The sequence below is a fragment of the Leptonychotes weddellii genome, chromosome 8 (assembly GCF_054177405.1).
Source record: "Leptonychotes weddellii isolate Sample4059 chromosome 8, ASM5417740v2, whole genome shotgun sequence".
NCBI lineage: Eukaryota > Metazoa > Chordata > Mammalia > Carnivora > Phocidae > Leptonychotes > Leptonychotes weddellii.
The window spans coordinates 127719788-127740013 of NC_138376.1; the positions used below are offsets into that span (position 1 = coordinate 127719788).

Consider the following 20226-nt stretch of genomic DNA (forward strand, 5'->3'; position numbering starts at 1 on the left):
TTTGAAGTTTGAATGCTTTTTGTCCTCTACTTATACTGAAGACATGGTTTTGTTTTTTGGGTTTTTTTTCTTGTTTTGTTTTCTTGATAATATTTTGGGTGTGTTGGCTTTGCTTCAGTCTTCTTTAAATCCTCTATAAAACATATGCCCTATCCAATTGTGATTTCATCTGAAAGACTACACAGAAAAGTTAAAAGATTTTTTTTAAGTTAAAAACATAAAAACAAGATCATTCATGAAAGGTGTCTTGACTTTGCAGCAGTGTCACCTATCAGTAGGTCCCCAGGGGACCACTAAAGAAGATGAGATGCTTTCAGAAACCATCCCAAACCACCCTCCCCCCCTCGCCATACAAACACCAGATTTGGCTGAATTTCCCAGTCACAGATGTGAGGGCTTATGAAAGAGGCCAAAGGGCAGGGTATTAGTAAAGGCAGCATGCCTCCCCCATTAGTGCAGAAAAAAATGTAAATATATATGCTTGTCACATGGTTTTAAAATATTGTAAAATAGTATAATCCCAACATAAATAAAATCAGACTGTTAACCCTCACTTGTCATTATGCTCCAGGGCTGCTTTGGTGGCCATCACCATCACCCTCAGCTCCTCCTTGGCCTGGTTGACATCTGCAGTCTTCACTGATCTCTTCTCCAGTCCCTTGGCATTAGCCAGCAGAGTCTAGGAAGGACAAGGTCATAATGGGTAAGACAGACACAGGATGGGTGAACATTTTCCTTTTTTGTTATTACAGTGTATTCAAGATATCCTGAGTCAAAATAGAAATTCTAGGTAAAATAGGTAAATAGGATGAAAGGGGGGAGAAAATATTGGAGAAGGAATAACTAGTCATGCAAAGATCTGGGTAAAATATTGTTTTTAAAATTTTACGGTTTTATTTTCTTAAGAAAGTTAAAAAGTGGCAGGGGTTCACTGTGGGTTTGTGTGGGGGAAAGAAATGTTGAATAAAGTGCTCCAAGTATATTATCATGAGCACAAGAATTATTTCTGAATTGGTGAGAAACTATTTAATTTGATTATTCTACATGGATATAAAGCAATGCTGAACTCAAATGTGGAGACACAGAGTCTCTGCTTCATTAGGTGAAAGGCTGCCACATTTCCAGAAACAGAAAGAAGGATAGGATGCCCTGTTGGCCAGGGAAATTTTCATGCTGATATTTGATTGGGATAAAGGCATGTATGTTCCTTTTGGACTCAACCTCAAAAACTAAGGAATAGGGTAGATCCCCAACTGGAGGTTTGTTTATTCCTGTCAAACAAAAGCTTATTTTTCTGCAGCACGAAAAGCTCAAAACAAGGAAAACTTTGCACACATGCAAGTTTGAATTAAGGAGTAAATCAGATATGGGGAAGATGGCAATGGAGTAGGAGGACATGAGGCTCACTTTGTCCCTCAAATACAACTAGCTAACTATCAAATCCCTAACTACCCCCCAGAAATTGACCTGAAGACTGGCAGAACAAACTCCACAACTAAAGGCAGACAAGAGCCCACAATGAAGAAGGTAGGAAGTGTGGAGACATGGTTTGGGAGAGAAACGGATGGTGGCCAATGTGGTGTGGAGAGAGCTGCAGTCGCAAAGGAGGGTGAGAGACAGACTAGCACAGAGGGAAGCCCACATGGGGAACACGAAAACAAGAAAACAAGAGGGGCTGAATTTCATGAGTTCTTGCAAGTAGTGGGGCTTAAAGCCTAGAGATTTAAAGGTCAGTGTGCCTGGCTCAGGGAGAGCCCCGAGGGCATTGGGGCTACTCCAGGAGAGAAGGTAGGGCAAGCAGCCTGCAGACATACAGCATGAAAACAATCTGAAGAGCACCTGGCGCACACATTGGGGAAGTTATTTGCTCGTCTTGGAGTGTGTCCCAGAGAGGAAGGGTTCACAGAGAGACCCCTTTGGGAACAAAGGAGCTGGCAGGTACCATTTCCTTTGCCAACCCTCAGCACGAGCACAGGACCACCTGCAGGAACCAGTGCCACTTGGACACTCTCTACCTAACTTGCTTACACCAAGCCATGCCCCAAACCCCCATGCTTCAGTGGGACCTACTCTCCCAACCACGTCTGCCTCGGTCCCAGCACAGTGGGTCCCCTACCCCAGAAGAGTGGCCCAAACCCCTGCCAACACCACATCTCCCAATCTGGGAGTTTTTCAGGGCATTGGTTCCAGCGGTGGTGGTGACTGGTCTCATTTCAAAAGTGGAACACACCTAGTTAAAGTTCACCATGTTCAGGCAAGGGAACAAACACTGCCCACAACAGGCAAAGAGAGCCTCTGCAGACAACTGGCCTGAAGGATAAAGTGGCCAGGACAAAATAGCAGAGTGCATGCAGCACACATTGGAGGCACTCTCTGAAGTGCCAGGCTCTGCAGAACAGGGGACGCTACACTGCAAGGTGCTGCAGGACCTCTTCTTCATAAGGCCATTAACCTCAAGAACAGGAGACATAGCTGACCTTCTTAACACACAGAAACAGGCACAGCGACTTACACAAAATGAGAAGACAGATGAATTTGTCCCAAATTGAAAGAACAGGACAAGGCCACAGCCAGAGATCTAAGTGAACCAGATAAAGTAACATGCCTGATGGAGTATTTAAAGTAATGATCATAAAGATACTCACTGGACTTGAGAAAAAGAGTAAAAGACATAAGGGAAACCCTTAACACAGAGATAAGGAATAACATAGCAGAGATAAAGGGTTTAATGAACAAAATGAGAAACACACTCAATGGAATGAGCAGCAGGCTAGAAGAAGCAGAGGAATGAATTACTGACCTAGAAGACAGAGTGAGGGAAAGTAATCAAGCTGAACAAAAGAGAGTAAAAGGAATTATGCAAAACAAGAATACACTTGGGAACTCAGTGACTCCATCAAACATAATAACATTCATATTGTAGGGATCCCAGAAGAAAGAGAGCGAAAATGGGGTAGAAAAAAAATTTTTTTTTTAAAGATTTTATTTATTTATTTGACAGAGAGAGACACAGCGAGAGAGGGAATACAAGCAGTGGGAGTGGGAGAGGGAGAAGCAGGCTTCCCGCCGAGCAGGGAGCCCAATGCAGGGCTCCATCCCAGGACCTGGAATGATGACCTGAGCCGAAGGCAGACGCCCAACGACTGAGCGACCCAGGCGCCCCTGGGGTAGAAAATTTATTTGAAGAAATAATAGCTGATAGGGAACTGAAAAGTTCCCTAATCTGGGGAAGGAAAGAGATATCCAGATCCAGTAGGTACAGAGAAACGTCAACAAAATAAAAAAAGCAGATCCATACCACAACATATTGTAATTAAACTGGGCAAAATGTAGTGATAAAAAAAAAAATTTTAAAGCAGCAAGACAAAAGTAGACAGTTACATATAGGGGGAACCCCATAAGGCTATCAGCAGATTTTTCAGTAGAAATTTTGTGCCAGAAAGGGGTGGCATGAAATATTCAAAGTGCTGAATGGGGAAAATGTGTAGCCAAGAATATTCTATCCAGCAACACTATTATTCAGAATAGAAGGAGAGATAAAGAGTTTCCCAGACAAACAAAAACTAAAGGAGTTCATGACCACTAAACCAGCCCTACAAGACATATTAAAGGGGACACTTTGAGTGGAAAGAAAAGACCAAAAGTGATAGTATGAAGGTAGGAAACACAAAAGCAGTAAAAATGAATATTTCTGTAAAAAGTCAGTCAAGGAATTCACAAAATAAAAGGATGTGAATTATGACACCATATACCTAAAATGTGGGGAGGAGAAGACTAAAGAACGTGTTCAAACTTAAACGATCATCAACTTAATATAGACTGCTATATGTAGATATTATATACAAACCTAATGGTAACCACAAATCGAAAATCAGTAATAGATATACAAAGAATAACAAAACCCAAATATATCACTAAGAAAACCAACAAACCATGAAAGAAGAAAGGATCAGAAAAAAACTTCAGAAACAAAGACAAAATAAGTAACAAAATGGCAATAAATACCTATCTATCAATAATTACTTTGAATGTAAGTGGACCAAATGCTCCAATCAAAAGACATAGGATGACAGAATGGATAAAAAACAAGACCCATCTATATGCTGCCTATAGGAGACTCACCTGCAGATTGAAAGTCAGGGGATGGAGGAACATTTATCATGCAAATGAGTGTCAAAATAAAGCTGAAATAGCAATACTACATCAGAATAAATAGATTTTAAAACAAAGAGTGGAACAAGAGACAAAGAAGGATAATACATAGTAACAAAGGGGACAATCCAATAAGGAGATATAACAATTTTAAATATTTATGTACCCAACATGGGAGCATGCAAATACATAAAACAGTTAATAAAAAACATAAAGGAACTAATTGATAGCAATACAATAACAGTAGGGGACTTTAACACCCCACTTACATCAATGGACAGATCATCCAATCAGACAATCAACAAGGAAACAATGGCATTGAATGACACATTGGTCCAGGTGGATTTAACAGATATATTTAGAACATTCTATCCTAAAACATCAGAATACACATTCTTCTCAGGTGTACATGGAACATTCTCCAGAACAGATCACATATTGGGCCACAAAACAAGTATCAACAATTCAAAGAGATCAAAGTCATACTATGCAGCTTTTCCAACCACAATGCTATGAAACTAGAAATCAACTACAAGAAAAAATCCAGAAAGACCACAAATACATGGAGGTTAAATAAACAATGAATAGGTTAACCAAGAAATCAAGAAAGAAATCCAAAAGTACATGGGAACAAATGAAAATGAAAACACACGATCCAAAACCTCTGGGATGCAGCAAAAGCTATTCTAAGAGGGAAGTTTATAGCAATACAGGCCTACCTCAAAAGGCAAAAAGAAATCTCAAATAAACAACCTAACCTTACACCTAAAGGAGCTAGAAAAAATAACAAACAAAACCAAAAACCAGTAGAAGGAAGGAAATAATAAAGATTAGAGCAGAAATAAATGCTATAGAAACTTAAAAAAAAAAAAAAAGTAGAACAAATAAATGAAATCAGGAGCTGGTTCTTTGAAAAACAGCACAACAAAAATTGATAAAATAAAATTACAGAGGATGCCTGGGTGGCTCAGTTGGTTAAGCCTCCAATTCTTTTTTTTTTTTTTAAGATTTTACCCATTTATTTGAGAAAGAGTGAGAGAGTAAGAGAGCGATTAAGAGAACAAGTGGGGGGTAGGGGAAGAGGGAGAAGGAGACTCCCTGAAGAGTAGGGAGCCCGACGTGGGATTCAATCCCAGGACCCTGGAATTATGACCTGAGCCAAACACACACGCTTAACCGACTGAGTCACCCAGGCGCCCTCTTTTTCTTCTTCGTTTTTTTTTTTTTTTCAAGCCTCCAACTCTTGATTTTGGCTCAGGTCATGATCTCAGGGGCGTAAAATTGAGCCCCACGTCAGGCTCTGTGCTCAGCGGGGAGTCTGTTCGAGATTATTGCTCTTCCTCTCTCTCTCAAAACAAATGAATAAATCTGAAATAAATAAATAAATAAAATTACAAATGAAAGAGGAGGAAGAACCACCAACATCACAGAAATACAAACAATTATAAGAGAATATTATGAAAAACTATATGCCAACAAACTGGACAAACTAAAAGAAACGGATAAATTCCTAGAAACATATAACCTACCAAAACTGAAGCAGGAAGAAACAGAAAATTTGAATAGACTAAGTACCAAAAAGGAGATTGAATCAGTAATCAAAAAACTCTCAACAAACAAAAGTTCATGATCGTTTGGCTTCACAGCTGAATTCTACCAAAATATTAAAGAAGAGTTAGTATTATTTTCTCAAACTATTCCAAAACATGGAAGAGGAGGGAAAACTTCCAAATTCATTATATGAGGCCAGCATTACCCTGATACCCAAAGCAGATAAAGACATCACCACCAAACAACAACAGCAAAAAAGAACTACAGGCCAGTATCTTTGATGAACATAGATGTAAAAATACCCAAAATGAGGGGCGCCTGGGTGGCTCAGTCGGTTAAGTGTCTGCCTTCAGCTCAGGTCATGATCCCAGGGTCCTGGGATCGAGCCCTGCATCGGGCTCCCTGCTCCATGGGAAGCCTGCTTCTCCCTCTTCCACACCCCCTGCTTGTGTTCCCTCTCTCGCTGTCTCTGTCAAATAAATAAATAAATCTTTAAAAAAAAAATACTCAACATGATGCCTGGATGGCTCAGTTGGTTAAGCGTCTGCTTCAGCTTGGGTCATGATCCCAGAGTCCCAGGATCGAGCCCCGCATCAGGCTCCCTGCTCAGCAGGGAGTCTGCTTCTCCCTCTGCCCCTCACTTGCCCATGCTTGCTTGTGCTCTCTCTCTCAAATAAATAAAATCTTAAAAAAAAAACAAAAACTCAGCAGGGACGCCTGGGTGACTCAGTTGGTTAAGCATCTGCCTTCAGTTCAGGTCATGATCCCAGGATCCTGAGATCAAGTCCCACATGGGACTCCTTGCTCAGCGGGGAGCCTGCTTCTTGCTCTGCTCCTCCCCCACCACCACTCATTCTCTCCCCTTCTCTTTGACAAGTAAATAAATAAAATCTTTAAAAAAAAAAAAATCCTTGGGGCGCCTGGGTGGCTCAGTCATTAAGCGTCTGCCTTTGGCTCAGGTCATGATCCCAGAGTCCTGGGATCGATCCCCACATCGGGCTCCCTGCTCCACGGGAAGCCTGCTTCTCCCTCTCCCACTTCCCAGCTTGTGTTCCCTCTCTCGCTATGTCTCTCTCTGTCAAATAAATAAATAAAACCTTTAAAAAAAAAATCCTCAACAAAATGCTAACAAACCAAATCCAACAATACATTTAAAAAATCATTCACCACAATCAAGAGGGATTTATTCCCAGCATGCAAGAGTGGTTCAATATTTGCAAATCAGTCAATGTGATACATCACATCAATAAAAGAAAGGATAAAAACCATAAGATTATTTCAATAGATGCAGAAAAAGCATTTGACAAAGTATAACATTCGTTCATGATAAAAGCCCTCAGGTAGGTTTATAGGGAACATACCTCAACATAATAAAGGCCACATATAAAAAAATATATACTGAACATCATACTCAATGGGGAAAAACTGAGAGCTTCCCCTCTAATGTCAGGAACAAGACAAGGATGTCCACTCTCACCACTTTTATTCAAAACAGTACTAGAATTCCTAGCCACAGCAATGAGACAACAAAAAAATAAAAGGCATCCAAACTACAGATGTAAAACTCTCACTATTTGTAGATGCCATGCTACTATATGTAGAAAACCTTAAAGATCACCAAAAAACTACTAAAACAGATAAAGGAATTCAATAAAGTTGCAAGATACAAAATCAATGTGCAGAAATCTGTTGCATTTCTATATACTAATAATGAAGCAGCAGAAAAAGAAATTAAGAAGATAATCCCATTTACAATTGCACCAAAAATAATAAGATACCTAGAATAAACCTAACCAAAGAGGTAAAAGACCTGTACTCTGAAAACTAAAATATTGATGAAAGAAATTGAAGAGGACACAAAGAAATGGAAAGACATTCCATGCTCATGGATTAGAAGAAAAAATATTGTTAAAATGTCTATACTACCCAAAGCAATCTACAGATTTAATGCAATCCCTACCAAAATACCAATAGCATTTTCCACAGAACTAGAATTTTTAAAATCCTAAAATTTATATGGAACTACAAAAAACCCAAATTGCCAAGTCAATCTTGAAAAAGAAAAGCAAAGCTGGAAGTATCACAATTCCAGACTTCAAGTTATATTACAGAGCTGTAGTAATCTAAACAGTCTGGTACTGGCACAAAAATAGACACATAGATCAATGGAACAAAATAGAAAGCCCAGAGACAAACCTACAATTATATGGTCAGTTAATCTTTGACAAAGCAGGAAAGAATAGCCAATGGGAAAAGGATAGTCTCTTCAACAAATGGTGTTGGGAAAACTGGACAGCTACGTTGGAAAAAAGGAAACTGGACCACTTTCTTATACCATATACAAAAATAAATTGAAAATGGATTAAAGACCTAAATGTGAGACCTGAAGTCATATAAGTCCTAGAAGAGAACACAGGCAGTAAGGTCTCTGACATCGGCCCTAGCAACGTTTTTCTAGATGTTTCCTGAGGCAAGGGAAATAAGAGCAAAAATAAAATATTGGCACTATATCAAAATAAAGCTTCTGTACAGTGAAGGAAATAATCAACAAAAATAAAGACAACCTACGGAATGGGAGAAGATATTTGCAAATGACATATCCAACAAGCGGTTAGTATCCAAGACATATAAAGAACTTACAACTCAATACTCAAAAAACCAAATAATCCAATTAAAAATGGGCAGAAGGGGAGTGCCTGGGTGGGGCAGTCACTTAGGCATCTGACTCTTGGTTTCAGCTCAGGTCGTGATCTCAGGGTCATGGGATGGAGGCCCACATCAGGCTCCACGCTCAGCGTGGAGACTCCTTCAGAGTCTCTCTCTCTCTACCTCTCCTGCTCGTGCACTCTCTCTCTCTCTCTAAAATTAATAAATAAATAAATCTTTTATAAGAATGGCCAGAAGAAATGAATGACATTTCTCCAAAGAAGACATCCAGATGGCCAACAGACATGAAAAGATGCTCAACACTACTCACCATCAGGGAAATGCAAAATCAAAATTACAATGAGATATCACCTCACACCTATCAGAACGGCTAAAATCAACAACACAAGAAACAAGATATTGGTGGGGTTGTGGAGAAAGGGGAACGCTGTTAAACTGTTGGTGGGAATGCCAACTGGTGTAGCCACTCTGGAAAACAGTACGGATATTCCTCAAAAAGGTAAAAAATAGAACTACCAGAACTACACCAGTCAGCCCAACGACCTCATCCTCACTTGATTGTATTTGCACAGACCCTATTTCCCAGTAAGGTCACACTCACAGCTTCCAAGTGGACATAATGTTTTGGAGGACACTATTCAGCCAAGCACAGCTGACTCATGGGGAAAATGCAGGGAAGATGTGGAATCCAGGCCACCGGGAGGCACCAGAGAGATGAGCATCACAAGCACACCCTACAATAGCTAAAGTTCGATAAAGGACAGCTTAAAAACAGTGTTGGAAACTCTATTTTGAGATATTTACGGGGTATTTTCTGAGTTTTACACAGTCATCACAAATTTTGTGGCTTAACACAAACTTGTCATCGCCATTCTGGAGGGCAGGAGTCTGGTTTGCTCTGCTGGGCCCTGCTAGGGTCTCCCTGGGCTGAAATCAGGGTGCCGGCTGGCTACGTTCCTTTCTCAAGGCTCTGGGACACAATTTCCTCCAGGATCACTCAGGCAGTTGGCAGGACCCACTTCCTTGCGGTTGTAGGACTGAGCTCCTGTTCTTGCTGGCTGTCAGCTCCTGGACGCCTCTCTCTAGTGCCTGTGCATGGACCCTCCACCCCAGAGCCCCCAACGGCCATGGAATCCTCCTCTCCCTCCAAATCTCTCCGACTCCCCTTCTGCCACTTCTCCCTTCTGAGCCCAGCCAGAGAAGGTTCTCTGCTGTGAGGGACCCATGGGATCAGACTGGGCCCACCAGGGTAATTCTGGATAATCTCCCTATTTTTAGGTCTGTAATCTGCCTGCTTTGGACACCTAAGTGTCAACATCCAGCAAGAAGCTGGAAACAGGTATAATCTGGAACTCCCAGGAAATATCTGAGTGACATATACAGAGCTAGGGGTCATCAGTGTAAGGGTATGCAAATGTATCTCATAACCAGGGTGAGAGGGAGAAAAGAGAGGATCAATGCTGAGGAAAACAGTCAGGTGAGGACTGGGTTACAGAGGAATCAGCCAGAGAGATCACTGACAGTGGGTGGCCAGAGACATTGGCAAAACACAGGAAATGTGTATGCCCCCCCTCACCCCACCGCTCACTCTCACTGTGGGCAGGAGGTATTCTTTACCCATGGTGTCCTTCAGCTGTAGAGGCACAAATGGGGCTTCTTGGATTCAGAATGCTTTCTCCTACTCATGAAATATGAAGCAATGAAGAAATAGGCTTTATTTAGACACCTGGAGGATCAGCTGTTACCTTACACTGTGATGGGGAGTGGGACCGCAGAAGTATTGCCATGTAGAGTTCATATTCATCCTGTACAAAAAAAAAAAATCCACTGAAAATGTGTTATATCACAAGGTAAGTTTCTTTGCAGGGATAAATAATATGGAAGTTAAGGATGTCGGTTCAGATCATTTCAAAAATTATAAAATGTTCCTTCAGTATAAAACCAATAATACATACAATAAAGTGTATAAAATCTCACCAACTTTGAAGCACATCTGAGGGTTAACTGTTGATCACCTCAGAATAGCATTCTAAAATACCTTGACACACATACAACACATGATCTCCTGCCATACAGATGCTCTGTGGGTCCTGCTCACCTGCCAGGGATTACTCCCTAGGTTTGGGGATGTTCTCTGGAGAACAGGCCACTGTATGACTGCTCTTATTTAGGCCTTAGGCAATAGAAAAGATATGGAAGCAACCTCATTTCAACTCAGCTTTGATATCATGAAATCACAGCAAACTTATAATTCCATAGGAATGTATATGAAATAATTATGCATAATTATAAAAGTTTATATGTTACATATGTACAATTTAGAAAAGCCTATGAATAATTGGGAAGCTTTAGTGGGGGGAAAATGGGCTTAAGGAGTGAGCTAGCTGGTTGTTTATTCACATGGGCCCACTTGTGATTTATGTGGCTATATGCACGTTACTTTGAGTCTGCAAGTGATTTTCGTCATCTGTAGAATGGAGGCCATGATATTTGGCAGAATTTCTGTGAGAAATGCGATCCTGTGTGCAAAGCATCATATGTGGCTCTCAGTGGTTATGTGGGAAATAAACATTTTTTATTACCTTAACTTCTTTCAAGATATCACCAAATATCAAAGAACTATTGCAAATATCTTCAAAGACTTCTCTGAAGACGTGCAGTCTGTTGAACTGCTGAGGGTCACACACGCACACTTTCTGGAGCTCCTGGTGGATAAAGAGAACCAGTCATTTTAAGATGTCTTCATTTTTCTTTCCAAATAGCTTCTCGGTAGAGGAATAAGAATTTCCATGGGGCTTTCTATCAGAGGGTCCATCTCCCACCGCTCCAGAACTGGGTCTGGACAGAGCCAGGCAGCAAACCAAGGTGCATCTCATTCCCTCTGAGCAGTGCTGAGAAGGTCTGATTGCACTGTTTTCAAAGGCGTTGGTCTATGTTTTCTTTATTCACTCCATTACACCCTGTACTTGTCCACAACGTCCCCAGGGTCTTCCTCTTTCCATTAGCCCTCTCAGCCAAAACCCTCATCAGGTTTGGTTATTTCTCAGGTATGCTGCTATTTCTTCCATTCTGGCATTCTCACCCTTGCATCACATCTGCGGTCACTGTGCACGACTCTCAGCCCCTGGGAGTTCACCAAAGCTCCTCCCATCATGCTAACCACCTTCCACAGACATGGGTGACTCCAAGCAGACTGCACCTACGTTACCTAACCGTCTACTCCCACCTCACTCTCCCCTCACATGCTTCCATAGTGAGTTAGGCAAACCTTTCGTCAGATATGTCTGCTATCCATGAACATTGTATGTACCACAGCTGCCAGGCAGCATCTGATGCTCTGCCTATGAAGTCACCTCCAACTGACCTGTTTCCAGACTTGGCCTTCCTTTACTTCTCCCTGTTATCATCTACATCATGTCAGAACTGGTAGGTACACTATTTTCTAGCTGGAAATGTAAAGGAGGTGCCTGAATGTGGGTCTCCACCCACAACATTTAGACACCTAGGACTACAGCAGTTTCCCCACAGCACTGCAAAATCACCCTCCTTACCTGTTCCAACTTCTTTTCATGGCATATTGCTGCCTTGATCCCAGTGAAATCGTGCTTCGTGAGATCTTGCTTTGCAAGAACTTCTTTTTGGAAACACAGGAACTTCTTATACTTGTCTGCCTTTGTTATGCCAGCTAAGTAGGAGCTGATGTACCGGTACTCATCCTTGGGTCGGGGAGACATCACACACTGACGGCTGGACTCCACTGTTCTGTACTTGAGAACCTTCATCTCTGGCAGTCTCAGCTCTTCTCTCCTCCGCAGTTCTGGAGAAGCCTCTCTTCCTAGAGCCTTCCTTGGAAAGAAGTCCTCTTCTGAAGTGTGGGAAATATGCTCCAGAGGGTTCAAATACCTGAATAGTGGTGTGGTCTGGGCATCTTTTGGACTCAGAGCTGTATTGATGGCAAAATAAGCCAAAGCATCTTTCATCTTTGCAATCTTCTTATCAGATGGCTTTTCTATTTTGAAGATTTTTTCCCCTTTTGGTCTATTGGCATTGGGCCAGTGATATAGGATTGTCTCAGGTGGCCTGTAGAGCTTATTGGAATTCAAGTGCCCAGAGGTGTAGAGATAGATGTCATCTCTGTGATCTTTCTGAAGTTTGTTCAGTAGTTTCGTTAGATTGCATAAAGTCCTATCACCTTGCACCTCACAGTGCTTCCACCTCATGTAAACTGGTCAGAAAAGATAATAAGATTATTAAATATTAGTTCCATAATAAGACAGTAAGACAGCTGTGTGCATTTGCTGAGCTGGCATATCTCATTCCCAGAGGAGGAGCCGACAGACACAGACAGAAAACAGCACACAGGCCAGGCCTGGCTGCAAACAGAGGACTGCTAGATACACATGATGTGCAGTTCTGATCAGAAAGCCCAGGGCCCTGCAGGAACACTCAGTCCATAGAGCATGCAACTCTTGATCTTGGGGTTGTAGGTTTGAACCCCATGTTGGGTGTGAAGATTACTTAAAAATAAAACCAGGAAGGAAGGAAGGGATGGAGGGAGGGAGGGAGGGAGGGAAGGAGTCCCTCCAGGGCCCTTCAAAGCCAGGAAGAAGGGGGGAGGGACTTTTGATGGTTTCTTACCATATTAGCAAAAGTTCTGAAAGGAAAGTTTTAACAGTGTAATTACGATTCATAATGATGGCACTTAGAGACATTCACCCCTACAAAATGTTTTTCTTTCTCTCTTAATATTGAAAGGTCTCAGAGTCCCTGATCAAACCCCTCAGTGACTGCTGAGCCAGTCACCCCTTCTGCTCCCACCCCCACTTGTAGGAAGATAAGGAGCCAGGGAGTAAAACCTGTGGGTAAGTTGATGGGGACTCCAGCTCCTTCCACAAAGGTCCCTGCTTCTCACATATCCCAGTGGTAGGGCTCCACTTGGGCACATGCTCCAGGACATAAAACTGTAAAAACATGGCTTTTTGAGTCAGTTTCCTAACCATGTGATCTCATAGAGCTTACATAATCTCTCTGAATCACAGTTTCTTCCTCTGCAAGATCAGGATAATCATCCTACTCAAAAGGATTGATTGACAGCTAAATGAAACTGCATTTGGCAGAGAAGCCCATGGCCTGGAACAGATACTCCATAAATGGTATCTATTTTAAGAAAGGACTCTAGGACAAGGAACACCTTATGAAATTTTTCTGGTAGAACATGAGTTGGCCCAGACTTCAACATGAGATTTCTTTTTGGCCATGCACTGTGAGGGCCACGGAGCAGCTAGCCCACAGCTTCACCTTCCCAGAGAACCCTGGAGGAAAGAATAAGCAGATCTGTCCCACCATGTCACCCGAGCGGGGATGGACACTGGCAGCAGAGTGGTAAAGCAGGCCCATCGGAGCCCTCAAGGGCCCGTTCTGAACTCCCACAGACTGGGCATTACCCAGGCCCATAACCCTGTCACACCCGCTGGTCCTCACAAGGATTCCATCTATAACTGGTTTTGTCCCTATTTTGTAAAAGGGAAGCTGAGAAGGAGTTCTGGGACCCACTCAGGTCCAGACACCTAACAAGTGGCAGAACTGATTCCTGAATACAACATTTTTACCCAAACTGCTGGATCATCTCTCTTATTCCACTAGCACCTGAGTAATGCAGGGGAGGACTTTCTGGGAACTATGCCACATCCAAACCCTTTTCCCTGACCAATGCATGTAATGACAATAAATCAGGACACATGATTTCCTCTGTTTTCACCTAAGAAAAGAAAGGCCCAGAGAATATGAAGAAGTAGAATCACTTCTATCACTGTGTAACAAATTATCATAAACTAAGTAGCTTCAAACCCATGTATTAGATCACGGTTCTATGGGACCGAACTCCAGCATGAAGGAGTTAGGTTCTCTGCTCAGGATATTACAACACAGATAACAAAATGTGGGTCTGGTTGAGGTCTGGGAAGCTTTGGGAGAAAACCTGCTTCCAGGCTTATTCCTGTTGTTGACAGAATCCAACTCCTTGTGGTTGTAGGACTGAGGCCCCCACTTCCTGGTTGGCTGTTGGTGGGGGTCACTCTAAGCTCCCAGTGACTACCCTCATCCCTGAACACATGCACCCCTCATCCCTGAGTCCCCCTCACGTACTTCTCATGCCCCTAACCTCTGACCCTCCTCTAGGACCAGCTTCATGTGATTAGGTCAGGCCCACCCAACACACTACCTGTCTTGAGGTCACTGGTGCTATGGGACATAGCACAATCACAGAGCACTCTCTCCTCATGTTCAAAGTCTTGAGGACTATGCCAAGTACGCACCAGAGGTCAGGGAAACTTGAGCCGTCCCAGAGTTCTCCCCATCTCAGGGATGTTGCCAAGCCCAGAGCACAGTCTCCCTTTGCCTTGTCCCATGAAGAGACAAATCAACCTTTCCCATCTGTGTGGTCAGATATTAGAGCAAATACTTCCAGCAGTGGGATTCTTGAGAATTTCTCCCTATTGATCAGCTTATTACTTCAAAGAAACCACTTATAAAATGTTAAAATATTAATAGAACCATCTTTCAAGACAGTCAATCATAATTCATCAAAGGCAGAAACACTTAAAGAAGATACTAAACACACATTGTATTTGTTGGGCTTCTCCAGAGGACAGAACCAATACGATAGAGAGAGAGAGAATATGTAAAGAGATTTGTTATAAGGAATTGGCTCACATGGTTATGCCCTCTGGCAAGTCCAAAATCTGCACGATGGTCAGCATGCTGGATACCCACTTCATGCCCAAGGCTTTCTGCTAGAGAATTCCCTCTTGCTCTGGGGAGGTCAGTCTTTATTCTATAAGGTCTTCAACAGATTAGATGAGGCCCACCCACATTTCAGAGAGCAATCTGCTTTACTCAAAGTCTACTGATATAAATGTTAATTTCATCCAACAAACAGCCTCAACAGAAATATCCAGAATGAAATGTGACCAAATATTTGGGCACTGTGGCCTAGCTAAGGCGACACCTAAAATCCACCATCACATGCATTATTCCAATTCTCTTTGGAAAGTGGGAGAAGGAGGCAGCTCAGTTGTGTTTATTTTATTTCCGGAAAGGATTTGAAACCACCAGAAAATTAGCAAAATCATTTTCCTACTTAGAATATTTTTCTTTACATTGCAACAAGACTTGCTTCACTAGATTTAGAGAATCTGGATTCCATTTCTCTCTGCCAAGTTCTTACAATATGTACCAGGGATCCCATACTGGCAATAAATATTTTAATTTCTTTTCTACCTGGAAACATTGTTTATTTGCATATTCTGCCACCTCAAACTGACAGAAAAAGAACAGAAAAGGTTGAAATAATTCATTGGAAAATGTCATTCTTTACCAAGTAACTGGGGAACAAATTCGTTTTAAGTAAAACCAAACCAATGTTGAATAGATATTGATAAGACATAGTAATAGGTTTTTTGGACTAGGTTTAAATTAATAAATATTTCAAACATCAGCATTTGACATTTTTAAATACAGGATGTTGTTTTTGGTGGTTCATCTTTTCCAAGACAGAAGCAGTAGGTCTTTAATGTCAAAATTATTACAAGTCACTTTCCTGTGTTATGCGATCTCAGGGAACCTTGGAATCCCATAGACATCTTCTTGTGCTGTCTCCCTCACCTCCAGACTTAAGTCAGCAAACATCCTTGTGGTATGTGTTAGAGGCAAAAATTCAGGGAAAAGAGCAGGCCAATCCCCAGCCCCACAGACTCCTTGCCCTGTGGGGCAGGTATGGCCAGAGGAGAGCCCCAGAGCCTTGGGGAACAGGGCAGGCCAGGCTGGGTGCTTGAACTCCTAAAAGAATCCATGTGGGGCCCCTCTGTGCAGATCCTCTCCCTGTGGCTGTTTGGTCCTCCCCCATGTTAATCACCTATAGGATGTTTACAACTCTTCTCAAGATTTTAAGCTCTCTTCCCTGAATTCTGCGGATGGTTTTGTACTGGTCACCAACTGTAATGCTCTTCTCCTGTGATTTCTACTTTTCCTCAAGGGAAGAAACTGTTTTATTAACATCGGCATCTTCAGAAAAAGACCAAGAGTATCTGTTTTGTTTCATGAATAAATGTGGAAAAGAAGTCATATTTTTAGAATTTTAAATAATAAGGTAAAATTTTACTCTGTACCACACTGCTGTCTCCCTCGGATTCCCCAGCAGCAATCTGAAAGTCCAGTAGGGAATGAGCTACGCGATAGGGAGAAGGTAGGAGCTGTGGGAGAAGCACACATCTACGGTGCTGGAGCGAGGAAGGGAAAACCACACCAAAGGTTAATTATCTTAACGTATCTACGGCTGTCCTGTGGTTGGACATGGAAAGCAGATTAATGGGTCCGCCTAATTCTATGCTCTTGGCAAAGGGACTTTGCAGATTTCATTAAAGTTATGACCTTAGAATAAAGAGATTATCCAGAATTACCCAGGTGGGCCCAGTCTGATCCCATGGGTCCCTCACAGCAGAGAACCTTCTCTGGCTGGGCTCAGAAGGGAGAAGTGGCAGAAGGAGAGTCAGAGAGATTTGGAGGGAGAGGAGGATTCCATGGCCGTTGGGGGCTCTGGGGTGGAGGGCCCACGCACAGGTACTAGAGAGAGGCGTCCAGGAGCTTACAGCCAGCAAGAACAGGAGCTCAGTCCTACAACCTCAAGGAAGTGGGTCCTGCCAACCGCCTGAGTGATCCTGGAGGAAATTGTGTCCCAGAGCCTTGAGAAAGGAAGGTAGCCAGCCGGCACCCTGATTTCAGCCCAGGGAGACCCTAGCAGGGCCCAGCAGAGCAAACCCAGACTCCTGCCCTCCAGAACGATGACAAGCTTGGTTTGCTTTAAGTCACTAAATCTGTGGTCATCTGTTATAGCAGCAGAAGAAACCAAATACGGCGCGTGGTTCCCAGGACTGGAAGGGCCGGAGGGTCATGACAGTGAGGGGAGGGCTAGTGGCCAGCAGAAGAGGCAGGAAAATCACTAAGTAGTCTTGACAATTCAGGGAGAGCCAGCCCTGGGGCGGGGGGCGGGGAGGGGCGTCACCCACAGCACACCACTGCCCTGTGCCCAGGGATCCCAAATGGAAGAATGCAGTCATACGGCCCAACATTACAGAGGAGAGCCTCCAGTTTCTTTACGCCCATATTAAAGAAAAAATAACCTCCAAAGGCTGGAAGGCTGTAAAAGTATTCCCGCGGCCCGCTGCGTAGCCGGGGTGCGGGTGCCTGGGCCCCACAGCTGTTGGGTGCTTTCCTTTGCACTGCACCCGATTTACTTGTAAGGGATTTATTTGGCGACTATTTTTTCCTCCTCCTTTTTACAGAATATGTACTTATTAAGAATTACCAAAATAAGACGAGAGCCTTCTCTGTTTCCAGCCACCACGTTGCAGGTTTTGCCGAGGGCACGCAGTCACCTCGCAATTTAAATCTTACGGGGCAGTTCTTGAAAGTTGAGTACCACGAACCCCGATGTTGCGAGGCAAAAATGGGCCCGGATGTTCTGTGTACACAGGGCCGCGTCTCTGGGCACCCAGCAGCTCGCCCTCCCGCTACCCAAACACCGCTCGGCACAGACAGAGACAAGTGCTCTGCGCACAACTGCGGAATCATGCGCGGCCCGAGGAAGACCTCTCTGTGCAGGGGAAGCCAGCCGAAGCCGAGAGGAACTTCGAAAGCGCTCAAACAGCAGGACTGGAAAATCCATTAGACCACGTGCCCAGAGACCGGACAGACGTGAGCAGTGAGAGGCTTTAGAAAAAAGGGGTTTTCGGGCGCCTGGGTGGCTCAGTCGGTTAAGCGGCTGCCTTCGGCTCAGGTCATGATCCCAGGGTCCTGGGATCGAGCCCACATCAGGCTTCCTACTCAGAGGGGAGCCTGCTTCTCCTTCTCTCTCTGCCTGCCTCTCTGCCTACTTGTACTCCCTATCTCTCTGTCAAATAAATAAATAAAATCTTTAAAAAAAAAAAAAAAGGTGGGGGGGGGGTTTCGTGCACACAGCCAGTACGTGGAGTGATTGCAGGGGGAACAGAAACCGCATGGTCGAGAACTCACGGGAGAGGAGTGCCCTCAGCACCCTCACTTCACGGGGGGCGGGGGGAGACTGAGCCGCAGGTGGCTGAGGCCAGGGCTCCGCGGTCAGTCTGCGCTGCCTGCGGCCCGGGCTCTCGCCTGCCCACTAAGCAACGCGCGCAGGAGTGCGCCATGCACTTGCCCGTAATGGAATTTCTTTCAAAATACGTTACCGTTCAGACTGTATTGCTCCACCCAGTAAGCTTTCTCTCAACTCAAAATTCCTCTGCAGGCCGCGGTGTGGTGGGAAAGCGATGGCCGCGGGGTCAAAAGAGCCGGGTGACGTCCCCCTGCCTCCGGGTCCTCAACTCACACCAGTAACCCTCGCCTTCGGGAGCCGGAAGCTAAATAAACGCGACGGCTGTCCTGTGGTTGGCGGCGGCTCCGGGAGGACTGCAGGGTGGCGGCGGCCAGGGAGCGTGCCCGCCAGCGGGTGGCTCTTTAGAAAGCACACTCGGACCAGCGTCTGGAAACCGCCCCCTCATCCCTCCTCCTCCCAGAGGACACGCACGCATGCGCAAGCGCACACACACACGCACGCGCGCGCACACGACCTGGTTCCTTTGAGTGTGACCAGTAGGCTTTCCGAGGAGGCACGGCGTCCCCAGACGCAGCCCTACACCCTGGTGACCCGGGGCTGAGGTGCAGCCACCAGAAAGGTTTTCATTTCCCTCCGGGTTCGGAGCCGCTGGCGTTCTGGGCGAGCGCACAGCCAACGGACCTCAGACGGCAAACACAGCGCGCTCAGCGCACACTTACACTCGGGCCCCGAACCCCCGGCCATCGCTCCGGCACCGCAGCTCCGGACTGAGGCCGCAGTTACCGCGGAGACGGACAAACATTCGAAGGCCCTCCCCCGCTGGGGGGGTGGGGGGGCGTTCCTCTGCTGCTGGGCCACCCCCACCCAGCCCCGCCCTCCGCCCCGCCCTCCCCGGCACGCCTTCCTGAACAGGGAGTACCAGGTTTCCGGGCTTGCTTTACTTTGTAAATTAAAACACTTTCTGTCATTTGAGAAGCACCAAAATACCCTTGTACTCTAATACTTTACCAAAGCCTGGGGAACAAAAAAGGCAACTGGTCTTTGGCTGGGCATCTTTATAGAGACATTCAGGTTGCACGATGCACACCTCATGCAACTGTACCCGGCGTTCTAGCACATCGTAGGTGTCAGTCACTAAATTATCATTTAGTTATTTTCCTAGTAGGGAGACTCAGGCGCTCATCCCAGCGAATTCACTCATTTAGTTATTTTCCTAGTAGGGAGATGAGATCACGTGAGGTAAAATAACTTGGCCACGATCAGTTAGTTAGCAGAGTAGAAGAATGTAAACACACATCTCTTTGCAGTCTGTGCTCTTTCCTCAGGCTCTGCTAAGGAAAGAAGAAAAGCGAAGGGAAGGGAAGAAAAGCTAAAAAAATCTCTACGTTTCCTATCTTTGAAAACTGTAGTTCTATTTAAATTTCTTCCAGCCAGGGAGGATTCGAGTGTCCTGGCATGGTGGCTGCGACTCTCAGACGTGACTTTGGGCAGCCCCTCACTGCTGCCCAGCTCAGGGAGGAAGTGATGATAAGGCTAGACGGTGTGTGTGAGAAATTTGGGCACACAATCTTTCACCTCCACTGATGCTGGTCAGACACTTTGTAGGCGAACGTTTTGGAAATCATGAAGTTGCCCTGACTCTACCATTGCTCAGGTGGCTCCATAAATAGGAGCATTTGGATTTGACCTGGAAAAAAAATAACAGAAGTGTTTCCCAGTTTTCTCTCTCC

The 20226-nt window shown here is 44.3% G+C and overlaps 1 protein-coding gene across 5 annotated transcripts in view; it reads right to left on the reverse strand.

Annotated features, from left to right (window-relative positions):
* Positions 1-19316, reverse strand: part of C8H6orf118 (chromosome 8 C6orf118 homolog) — a 25968-nt gene extending 6652 nt beyond the window's left edge. For 3 of the 5 annotated variants that reach the window (XM_081829288.1, XM_081829292.1, XM_081829291.1), the window contains exons 1-5: positions 19216-19316; positions 11922-12595; positions 10953-11075; positions 10116-10175; positions 555-679 (exon numbers count right to left, since the gene is read on the reverse strand). In XM_081829288.1, coding sequence (XP_081685414.1) covers positions 555-679; positions 10116-10175; positions 10953-11075; positions 11922-12595; positions 19216-19240 — 1007 coding nt within the window. In that variant the 5' untranslated portion in view covers positions 19241-19316. The other 2 variants (XM_081829289.1, XM_081829290.1) reach the window with 2 other exon arrangements.
* Between the last annotated feature and the right edge of the window lie 910 nt (positions 19317-20226).